At 42.2% G+C, this 12,018-nt stretch overlaps 1 protein-coding gene across 7 annotated transcripts in view; it reads right to left on the reverse strand.

The window, feature by feature from the left end:
* AUTS2 (activator of transcription and developmental regulator AUTS2) overlaps positions 1-12,018 on the reverse strand; it is a 1,250,408-nt gene that overhangs the window by 919,739 nt on the left and 318,651 nt on the right. For all 7 annotated transcript variants that reach the window (XM_051847921.3, XM_051847919.3, XM_051847925.3 and 4 more), the window contains exon 2: positions 11,606-11,818. In XM_051847921.3, coding sequence (XP_051703881.1) covers positions 11,606-11,818 — 213 coding nt within the window. The remainder of the gene's footprint in view (positions 1-11,605; positions 11,819-12,018) is intronic.

A 12,018-nucleotide genomic window follows, 5' to 3' on the forward strand; every position in this document is an offset into this window, starting at 1 on the left:
CTTTATCATACAGTGTGATAATTTCATTAGTAACTGTTGAGTAGATCATTTTGCACTCATCTCCAGGGGAAAAGCATTTCTGGTCTCATAGCAATGAATTAAAAATGAGGCTACCTACTGTTGACACACCTCAGGCAATTGTTAAATTGTAAGTGTAGGTTCTGCTACTTAAACAAAAATTCTTCTGAGGGTTTTTATTCTGTTTGGTTTGAAAAAGGAAAATATTTCCTTTTGAATTTGTGGAACCAAAACCAGAGACTCAAGTATAATATTTTATTAAACTGAAACTTCTTTTGGTAATGAAGAAAACAGTGGTCCCTAGCCCCCACTGACACATGGAGAATATTTTCAGATTTCACTCACGCTTGTCTTTCTTCGCACTGCCACCATACCCAACCAAGTTTTGTAATTTGGATAACTCACAAGACCTATAAACCTTAAAAGGTCAACATCACTCCACAGACAGGAAGGAGGAAAGGAGAAACTGAGAAAATGAGTAATGAAAAGTCCAGTTACCATATTCATAAACAGCTGGTGGGCCTAAGGAGAGAAAACTGTAACACTTTTATTCTGTTAGGATCATTCTAACAAACCAATGGAAAAAAGGATCATTTTGAAAATTATTTTACTATGATGTCTATAGAATTTGGCAGAAACATTTCTTTCTTGTCAATAATATTTTGAAAGTAGTTCAATTAGTATATGCACAGTGCAAGGATATAAGCCTGCTTTAGATAAAATTAATTTCACACAGTTGTATTCGTAAATTTTTAAGAATAGCCACAAATTTTACTAACCAAGAGCAGTGTTTTTTAATTTAACACTTAGAACAAGTATGATTCCTCCATTATTTATAAGCCTGATTCTTGCAGCACTTGCACTGGAGTCACGTAAAGAACCTGCTGACACAAACTGACACCCAACCAAGAGATCCTGGCTCTGGCTGCAAATCTGCATTCTAACAAAAGCTCCAGACTTTCTCTGAGGTAGGTGGTCCAAAGACCACTCTTTGAGAAACATTCAGCTGTATGTTCCCTCCTCCGAAAATGTAGCTAATTGCTACTCAGTCTAATTATAGCCAATCTCAGCCCCTCAGAACCATCACCGGCAATTAGGACCTGTCCAGCTTTGTACTACATGATTTCAAGATGTATGACACGAGCACTTCCTGAGCAAACGCAGGTGCAAGCAGTGATTCCAGAATGACCCACTACATCAGCGTCACTGCAGGCAGACACGTGGGCGAAGTGGCAGCTTCTGCAGAGCTGTGATCAATGAGTGCAGGTGAAGCCTTTCAGCAGGCCCGGTGCACAGCTCATCAGCTTCCCGACAGGTGTGCTCTGACGGCCTTGCTGCCCGGCATTTGTGAGCTACTCTGGTTTCCACTTGTGTGTGTGTGTATGTGTATGTGTGTGCACACACACACATCACAACAGTGTGAAAAGCCTCAGAGCTCCTGCTAGAACTCTGTTTATCTGATCAGTAAAAAATCATCCACGTTGGCATCAAGAGACAATGCTCCAGAAATCATTCAAAACATCAAAATAGGTTATTTTAAACATCATTAGGACCCAGCAGTAACTGAGACGCATTAAAACAGTAGGGCCCCCATGCAAAGCAGGTCTAATGGAACCAAAGGTTCTGTACAGGAAGAGGTGCGTCATCAAGGTCCCTTCTGCCCGAGCATGGGGACTCTCCAAGAACAAATGGTGGTCCCAGTCAAACAAAGCATGACCGAAATGTTCAAGGGAAAACTAAAACGAATACAACAATATTACATCTATCTTCATATTTAATAATAAAAAAAGAGAGCTAGCAACATTTCCAAAAGGGAGGTCATTCCTTGTTCGGCACAAGATTTCTCTGTGCAAGCCTATTTTAGAATGGGCATAAAACAACTGAATATATAAATACGTACAAAAGCTACCATTTCAGTAATTCTACTGTTGCTTTAGATAACAATTCTGATGATTAGGTACAGATCACGATCCTATAGCTGGAGGCAACCTAAGAGAATTCAGATCATCACTCATTGTCCAAGTTCTGTCAAGTCCACCATCTCCCTTCATTGTGTCTGAGGGCCCTGACTGCCTTCACCAGAGTTGCATCATAGGAAAAAGGTTTATGGGAAGCAAAGTTACACACAAGAACTTGAATATAATATGCCAAAGTTCAAGAGATCAAAGAACCATTTTCTCCTGCATAGCAACTGACTATACAGCTGGAGAACGCAAGAAGGATAATATCCTACTTATAATTTCTTGGCCAGTGCAACAAGAAGTTACCATATTTGAAACAAGAACCTGTACAGTCGAACACATTTAAGCATAACCACGTACAGGTGAGCCTGAGGGCAGACAGCCTGGATCTTCAAGCATTCCCCTAGGTTGGTTTCCAGGCCAGGAAGGAAACACTTGATTCTTGGGCAGAGCGTGACATTCAGCTCTGCTGATGTGCACAGAACTGAATCTTTACACGCACCTTTGGCTTTATCTCCTGAGAAAGAAAAGAGTTACAAATTGGGAGTCGAGGCATCCAATGTTCTCAAGTACCACATACAGTTGCCTGTGCCTGCCTGTCTTAAGCCCACCCACAATTTCATTTTCAATTAGCAGCTCCTCGAAAGGCAGTAATGAAAGCAGTTGCTAAAGAGCATTCAGATGTCACTGAAAGACTGCAAACCCAAACTGTAAATAGCACATTGTGAGTCGCCTGTCACCACCATCAACTCCCACGGGAATCTCACAGCACGTGGCTATCACAGCCATCTGCTCAGCTCCCCACAAACACCACTGCAAACCACACAGCCACCACCCGCTCCCACCTCCCACTCATTACCTGTCATGCACAGACTTGCATGGAGATGGGATTGCTGTGAGCAGATTAAATGCACAACACACTGCGGCTTATTTCATGGACGTGTAACTGCGATCTGGCCACATGCAGATAACACAGTACCATCAGCAGAGGGAAAATATGGAATTAAATTATCATAAAAAAGTTTTTAAATAAAGAAAATGAGTTCTGTCTTACTCTCATTAACTACCAAAAGCACACTGGTCAGACCTTGTTAAAGAGAAATAGAGGCAGGCATTTTGTGCATCAGTTAAGACAATGCTTGGGACCCCCACATCCCATATCAGAATGCCAGGGTTCAAGTCATACCTCTGCTTTTGATCCAGTTTCCTGCTTATGTATAATGTAAGAGGCAGCGGTTGATGGCTCAAATACTTGGGTCCCTGCCACCCACATGGGAAACCCAGGTTGGATTCCAAGACTTAGCTTTGTCCTGGCCCAGTCCTGGATGTTGTGGGTATTTGAGAAATGAACCTGCAGATAGAAGATTTCTCTCTCAGTTGTCTCTCTGCCATTCAAATGTGAATAAATAAAAAAAATTTAACAAAGAAAAAGACATGTTCCCTCATCTTTCAATTGTTGTATGAATTCATGGAAGCTAGTGTTGAGAATCACTACTTTCTTACTCCCCTAATATATGAAATTCAAATGGCCCTAAATAAAGTTCTACAAACACACATATACACACACCCCAAATTCTTACTATGGGAAACATTGTTTTACAGAACAATTCCTATAGTTATCAGGTTTACCTAAACTGAGCAACTAGCATTTTTTTCTCTCTCTCTCTCTCTTTTTCTTAAGATTTATTTATTTATTTTGAAAGTCAGAGTTACACAAAGAGAGAAGGAGAGGCAGAGAGAGAGAGAGAGAGAGAGAGAGAGAGAGGTCTTCCATCTGCTGGTTCACTTCCCAATTAGCTGCAATGGCCGGAGCTGTACCAATCTGGAGCCAGGAGCCTCCTCCTTGGTCTCGCACGCGGGTGCAGGGGCCCAAGGATTTGGGCCATCCTCTTCTGCTTATTGGAAGTGGAGCAGCCAGGATGTGAACCGGCGGCCATATGGGACACTGGCACTGCAGGCGGCAGCCCCACCTGCTACGCCATAAAGCCGGCCCCTGGCATTTCTAATTGCAGTTCCTTTTCCAAGTCAGCGTATTTCCTCTCTGTAGTTTTTATTAATTTATTTTAAAATTTATTTATTTTATTTGAAATGCAAAATTACAGACAAATACAGACAGACAAAGAGAGAGAGAGAGAGATTTTTCATGCCCTGGTTCATTCCCCAAAAGGCCACAATCAGGTCTGGACCAGGCTGAAGTCAGGAGCCTAGAACTCCAATGGGGTCTTCCACAACTTCAGCTGCTTTCCCAGGCACATTAGCAGGGAGCAGGATCAGAAGGGCAGCCAGACTAGAACCAGTATCAGTGCTTAATGCTCTGAGCCAAAACACAGGCTCCTGAATTGTTATTACAAAGTACAAACATCATTTGAGACAAAAGTATTACTTGCCGCACTACTCCAAAGACCTGACTCTGAATTCAAGTGATGCATATATTCACTCTTACCAACTTTCCAGGCTCACAGAATGTGTCCCAGAGTGTTTCTTGGAGTCAGGAAACACAAAACCAAAAATTCTAGGATGTAGAAAATAAGCTGTCACTGCTTTCAATTGCCCAAATTAAAATAAATACAAAAAACAAAATACCCTTCATATAACTCATCATTTTATTAGTGTAAGGTTTACCAACCCCAATTGCAACCAATGCCTTCAGTATAATAAACAATGAATTTCTGAATAGAGACAAGTCTAGGTTGGGGTTCCTCAATAACTACATATTAAAAACTCACATCTTGGGGCCGACACTGTGCTGCAGCATCCCATATGGGTGCCAGTTCGAGTCCTGGCTGCTCCACTTCCGATCCAGCTCTCTGCTATGGCCTGGGAAAGCAGTTGAAGATGGCCCAAGTCCTTGGGCCCCTGCACCCATGTGGGAGACCCAAAAGAAGCTCCTGACTCCTGGCTTCGGATCAGCCCAGCTCTGGCTGTTGTGGCCATTTAAGGAGTAAACCAGCAGATGGAAGACCTCTCTTTCTCTGCTTCTGCCTCTCTGTAACTCTTTCAAATAAATAAATCTTAAAAAAAAAAAAAACCCTCACATCTTATTCAAGATTCCAAGAGAGATTATAAGCCATTCTTTTATTTCCCCAATCTTTGCAAAATATCTTTATTCTTATATCTGTAGTTTGGGCAAGAAAAAAAAGGAGTATGCAACTTATTTTATAAAGAAACCAAAACAAATTTCATGTAATACTTCAGTTTGTTGCTTTAATGTGACTACTCAATTTTTAAAAAACTAAATGGAATCTCAAAGTGCATGTTACACTTGAGATTTTGAAGAACGTGGTAAAAATGGTTTAATGGTAGCTCACATTTATTTCTTTCTTCCTCGTTTTTTTTTTTTTTTTTTTTTTTTTTTGGACAGGCAGAGTTAGACAGAGAGAGACAGAGAGAAAGGTCTTCCTTTTCCGTTGGTTCACCACCAAATGGTTGCTACGGCCAGCGCGCTGCACTGATCCGAAGCCAGGAGCCAGGTGCTTCCTCCTGGTCTCCCATGCGGTGCAGGGCCCAAGCACTTGGGACGTCCTCCACTGCCTTCCTGGGCCACAGCAGAGAGCTGGACTGGAAGAGGAGCAACCGGGACAGAATCCGGCGCCCTAACTGGGACTAGAACCCAGTGTGCCGGCGCCGCAAGCGGAGGATTAGCCTAGTGAGCCACGGCGCCAGCCAGCTCACATTTCTTAATAGTAACTGAAGGTATCTTCAGGCATTTAACCATAAAAACAAACATATCTGTGAAAGAGCACATAGCAGGGCCGGTGTACAGGAGGTAAGCCACTGCCTCCGCTGCCAACATCCCGTATGGGCACCCAATCAAGTCCTGGTTGCTCTACTTTCAATTTAACTCCCTGCTAATATGCCAAGGAAGACAATGGAAGATGGCCCAAGTGCTTGGGTCCCTAGCACCTTCATGGGAGACCCAGATAAAGCTCCTGGCTCTTGGTTTGGGGCTGGCCATTGTAGCTATTTGGGGAGGGAACCAGCAGATGGCAGATCTCTCTCTCTCTTTCTCTCTCTCTGACTGTCCCTCTCTCTAACTCTGCCTTTCAAATAAATAAATACATTTTTTTAAAAAAAAGCACATAGCAAAGTGCATATGTGTTGTCATTATGAAAATATAATCCCAAATTACATTAATGTTTCAAATACTCTGCTTTCCAAAAACCTGTAAGCTCTAGAGTCAAGTTAGACATACAACCAAAATGGATTAGCAGGTCTTCAGAAGTGCAACTTCGGCTAAATCTGTTTAATCAAAGTTCTCCATTATAAATCCTCCTTTTCTAAGTTAATTTCTTTAAGTTACAAAAGCCAAAAATAGCTATATGAGTTAAATTTCATTGAAATAAAGCAACAATGCAGTCTCTGGTAGCAAATATTCTCAATGGGAGGGAGCAGGGGCTACAATGTATGTCTCCATCAGGATGGGTGAAACCCCAACTGGTGTCTTAGTCACCTGGGCTCATCTGCACCCATGTAACACCTACTCCAAATGAAGCCAATGTACAATGTTAACATACAAAGCAAATACAACCACCATGCCCAGTTCTACTAACAGCTCTAATATTAAAGATATGGCTCTGGGATAGAGTCCTCTTCCTGCTAAAAATCACAGGCTAGTGCTGGTGCTGTGGCATAGCAGGTAAAGCTACCACCTGCAGTGCTGGCATCCCATATGGGTGCCAGTTTGAGTCTCAGCTGCTCCATTTCCGATCCAGCTCCCTGCTAATGTGCCTCGGACATTCTTATCATCTGCAATGTACAACATCACCTATAAATCTTCCACCACATTTGACTCTGCCTTAGATTTTGCAGAGAGAAGAACTAATTTCCATTATTTACAAGTAATATCCATCCAGATCAACTTGGATTAAGCCATCATCACCAGCAAGGTTAGTGTCCACCTTCTAAGCTCCTAAAATAAACTCAAATTTCTTTACTTTCCTCTGAAGTGGTGGTGTCCTACAAGGAGATTAATCTCAGTAGCTGGCCTATTTCCGGGGAAATTTTTCCCTTAGATAAATGGCCTTTTGCATATAAAACTTAGATAGGGAGGAAGACTTCAGGATTTATTTTGATGATACATCCTAATGTCTCTCAACAGTAGGCATACAACCTAAGAATGCCTTGCAGCTAACTTAAGCTTACGTCCTCTGGTTCAGTGCATGCTGGAGAAAAGAACAGACTAATGGACTACATGGAGATTCAGAAACCCATTCAGAGCCAGATGTGGGAGTTTCTTGAACTCCCATCAACTATTCATCACTGATACTCTATTTTTAAAACCCCTTTGCTTTCTCTGTGTTAAAGTATAAAATACTAAATTTTTAAACCAGTCCAATATTCCGTAAGTAAAGATCTACTCAAAGAAAACTAAATTCAATGCCCTACAAAGGGTTAAGTTACCCCAAATCCTTCCAAGATGTAATAATTTAGCCATTAGTTTTGGCAACATACAACTTCCTTGTGTTCGGTGGTTCTGGGGTGACTGAATCTCCCAATTAGAGAATAAAGCTCCTCATGGAGCGGGATCGTGTAAACTTCTGTTTTGATATTTCTACCCCCAAATCAAAGTGGGTGGGGAAAATCGATCACGTGCTTAGCAAAAGCTGAAACTTATGGATGTAATAACGAAATACTCACATTATAAGCAAACAGTTCTGTGCAGGACAAATATAACCCACGCAAGTCAGAAAGACATGTAAGAGTTTGTGTAAAGAGATAACCTGATCCTTTCTTCAACACATTTGAACCCCTGTGAGATTTGGGAAGAGTGTTCAAATCCGCCATATCAGAAAGTGTGGCCTCTTGCCAAGACAGTGGCCAGCTCAGCATTGTCTAAGTCAGCATGGACTTACATAAACATGATCCAACAAACAAGGTAAATAGCAGTGAGAAAGCTTTCTTTTGACAGAATGGGAAGACATCACAAGAGCTGAGGTTTTATATATAAGCAGGCAAGAGAAAGAAAAAGCTGTCTGGTGTTAGAGCTGCACATTCTTATTTTAAAACTATATAATTGCACCTTCAAGAGTGAATAAGATTAGTCGCATTCAATGGATTCTCAGGGGAAAAAATCCTATTATTTCATCTCTGCTAAGGAGCAACATCTTCTCATAATTACAGGAAAGCTGTACATTAAGCTGCCCAGTCAGGAAGTACCATTTCCTAGTAAGATGCAAACTTAACTCACTCTCTCCAAGTCAGATATAGAGACTAAGTTCTCACCTCCCACTGTCCTCTTTCCTCTATAGTTCTTCAGATTACCTCAAGAAGAGGCACTAAAGGACAATCCATTAACTCAGAAATGCTCCTCAGGGCTCACTACCATCTCAAGGTCCCCTCCCATCTAGAATCGTACTCTACTGCTCTGTCTGATAAGAAGCAAAGGCAGGGGGCCAGTGCTGTGGCATGGTGGGTTAAGCCTCCGCCTGCAGCACCGGCATCCTATATGGGCACCAGTTTGCGTCCCGGCTGCTCCTCTTCTGATCCAGCTCCCTGTTAATGGCCTGGGAAAGCAGTGAAAGATGATCCAAGTCCTTGGGCCCCTGTACCTGCATGGGGGATCCCCCAAAAAAAATTCCTGGTTCCTGGCTTCAGATTGGCCCAGCTCTGGTAGTTGAGGCCATTTAGGGAGTGAACCAGCAGATGGAAGACCTTTCTCTCTGTCTCTAACTCTATCTCTCAAATAAATAAATAAATCTTTTTTAAAAAAATCAATTAAAAAAGAGGCAAAGGAAAAAGAAAATAAAATTGTAACATATATAGGCACCTAGCATGATAGAAAAGCAATCTCAACTATTCTTAGAACAAGCTTGACCACTGACTGTGGCCACCGAACACAATGATGGTACAACAGATGGCCCTTGTCTAGGCTGACCTACAAGAAGTTATGTCTCTCCCTCCCACCACAAATACATCTCACTCTCCTTCATATGCCTTCACAGGGCCTATCAATTACAGACTGACAGACTCCAAAACTAAACTACCCTAAGACTACTATGATCTTCCTTTATAGTTAGTTCCCTACAACACTGTATTTCCCTGTGTTATTCCTAATTTAAAGAACCATGAACCCAGAATGAGAGCCTAGGAAATCTTCTAGCCTGAACGCCTCATTTTTCAGATAGGCAGTACAAGACAGTGACTTGTTTGGGGTTTCACAGAAACATACGTGATTCCAGAAACATTGCAAATAAAAGGTATTATGACCTTATCTCAATAATCAACTTCTGCTTCTCTTCTTACTAGAAATATAACACTTGATTGGATAGTATATTTTGGCGTTAACACTGAAGATAAGAAAATGTTACTGGTTTTTAAAAACCTTACACAGGCCACAAATATGATTATTTCTCTGTTGCTTGTTGCTTTTCAAGTGTCTTCCCTAAAACAAGGACAGCTTTCATTTCAGTAACATTAGTACCAGAGGGCTGATCATTAAGACCCAAAACCACTCAATTTCAAGACACAAATCCTGGTCCTCTGTTATGATCATAAACATCTTCACCAGGAGACTATGAAACTCGAAACAGTTTCACACAGGAGAAAGGAGAACTCTGAGGACAGACAACACAGAAATTCAGATCAGGTCACTGAGAGGTTCAGGAACAAGGATCCACATCCGCGTTTGTTCACAAACAAGCTGGTTTCTTTCCTGAAAGGGTAAGAAGCTTTCCTCCCAATTCACCAGGAGGCACAGGCCAGGGGGAGAGGGGGTGCTGACAATCCCTCCCTACTGGGAATAATCACTTTTCTCACATATCTCACAAAGAGAGGCTTGAATCAGAATTGACAAACACCACAGGAACACCACCTTTTATAGAACCTAACCTTACCTTCCTCTCTCCATCACTTCTGTTAAAACAGACAAACGAAAACCACAAAACAAAAACAAAAAGTCCTCCAAATTCGGTTACTTTCAAACTTCCCAGCTCTTTCTCTGTGCTCTGAACTACTTGGTAGTTTATCCTGTTTCTTCTTGTTCCTTCATAGGTCATTTCTAGGACCAAAAGTCACATCATGAAGTAGTTTCCAGAAACAGCTGGAGCTCCCTCTTCTTCTGACCTGGAGTTTTCTTCCTTTTTCGTCCAATCCTTACCATATCACACAAAAGAGGGAGAACATACCCAAAAAAAAAAAAAAAAAAAAAAAAAAAAAAGGCAAGCAAGCAAGAGCTGATTCTAACCCCTGAGTCTGTCCTTCACAGATAAGTGGCCTCAGGCAGTTGTCTCTTTGAGCCCAGTCTATAAAGTCACCATATTATCTACCAGGCAGAGTTTGGTACCAATTACAGGCTATACTATACAAAGTCTTTCACTGAATGACTGCAGATAATTATTATATTCGATATATGACCACAGATAATTACTACATTAGATTAATGTTAATAATTACTATTATAATTCCAGCCTGGTATCTCAGGACACACCCATCCATCCCTTCAGGGTCAGATTTGAGGGCATTGTCGGGGGGGGGGGGGGGGTCTTTTGAGTCCATGCTGAAGATGTCCGCTCCAGTTGCTTTCTGAACACTGACCAAACTGCCCACTCCATCTTATTGAGGCTTTGGAGACTACCAATCTATTAAATAAAAATCATCACCAACTAGGGTGGCCCTTTCTTAAGTAAGAAATCAAAAACTACAATTTCACTGGGCCCTAGGGGGCGGTCAGGAATTTGTGTTTGGTAAGGTTCATGATTTGAGTCTAATGGTTGGTCAGGTTTTGGAATCTCTGTATGATCCCAGAACTTCCCCCTCTACAGAGAAACACCTGCAAACTAGAAATTACCTATGCAGCCTCTAATTAGCAGCACCTGCTCTGTGAACCACACTTCTTTCCTCTGCTTCCTTCAAGTAGTAGTCAATCCCACCCAGTTGCCTTACCAAAAACAAAACAAAACACATCCAGGACACAGGGAGCTCCACAGGAAATAAAGCCTCTGGATTTGTGCGGAAAAACTGCTATAAACAGCTTCATTTCTTATTATTAATCCATCTCATGTGGGGATTTCCACAGGCGGAAAGGCTCCCCAAATGCCAAGAGCCGTATTTTTGTGTAGATCATTGAAACCTAATTATTAGCAGGCCAGTAAGCCCCACAACCAGACTTTCACACAATCAGCAGATCACAGAGATAAGTCCTGAATTATGGGCTGCGGAGAACAAGTAAGGCGCTGAGAGGCAAATTCACTTCTTTGCCACAGCTTCCCACATGCCACAGTATTTGAGCTCTCCTGGAAAATATCAATCTTATGAAGGCATTGCTCACACACAGCCAGCCATTTTTAGCACCTCCGAACCATGAGACACACAACAACGTATGCAATTCTAATTATGAAGATCTCCCCACTCCAAGCCAGTCCATCTTGACCATTACCAAGACTTCAGCATGCCCTACACCTCAGTAGCATCAACACCAATCTTTGTTGCAGACAGCACAGGGTACCAGGATGAAACGTCACATCCACATTTTAAAAATCTGGATAGCAGAGATCAGGCTTAGACTCTTTAAAAGCTAGCACAGAGCTCTGCAGAGGCAGCCCCTCCGGCATCCCTCACAATATATAGATGCAGAGGACACCTAAGAAAAGGATTCTGCAGGTACAAAAGGAACACCTCCGAGCCCTCACCTGTCTGAGGCCCTTCGGCATTTTCTTTCTCTTCCCGAGGTGCTGGCAGAGGTTGCGGTCATTTTCTCGATCTGAGCTGTAGTGGTGCGGGTGGCTGAGTCTGCTCTTCTTTGAATGAAAGGACAAGCCATTGGTAAGTGCTTCTCGTTTCTTCTTGGTCAGGGGAGTCTGGCGTTTCTCCACACGTTCCTGAGGCTTAAGTGCTACATCTTTCTGTAGAAAAGAAGGAAAAGGAAGGGAAGTAGTGGTTACATAGGTTTCTAGGGTTGCCCTCAAAATATAGGCTATTTAAATAGTGTTCCTAAAAGTAGGAAGGGGGACAGAAGAGGGATATGAGCACACCCGAAACCACAAAACTTGGCTCTCAATTCTTCTGAATCCCGAGTTCCACCACAAATACATCCATTCTATTT

Source organism: Oryctolagus cuniculus, chromosome 19 (genome assembly GCF_051225735.1).
Source record: "Oryctolagus cuniculus isolate XC-2025 breed Fujian yellow rabbit chromosome 19, ASM5122573v1, whole genome shotgun sequence".
NCBI lineage: Eukaryota > Metazoa > Chordata > Mammalia > Lagomorpha > Leporidae > Oryctolagus > Oryctolagus cuniculus.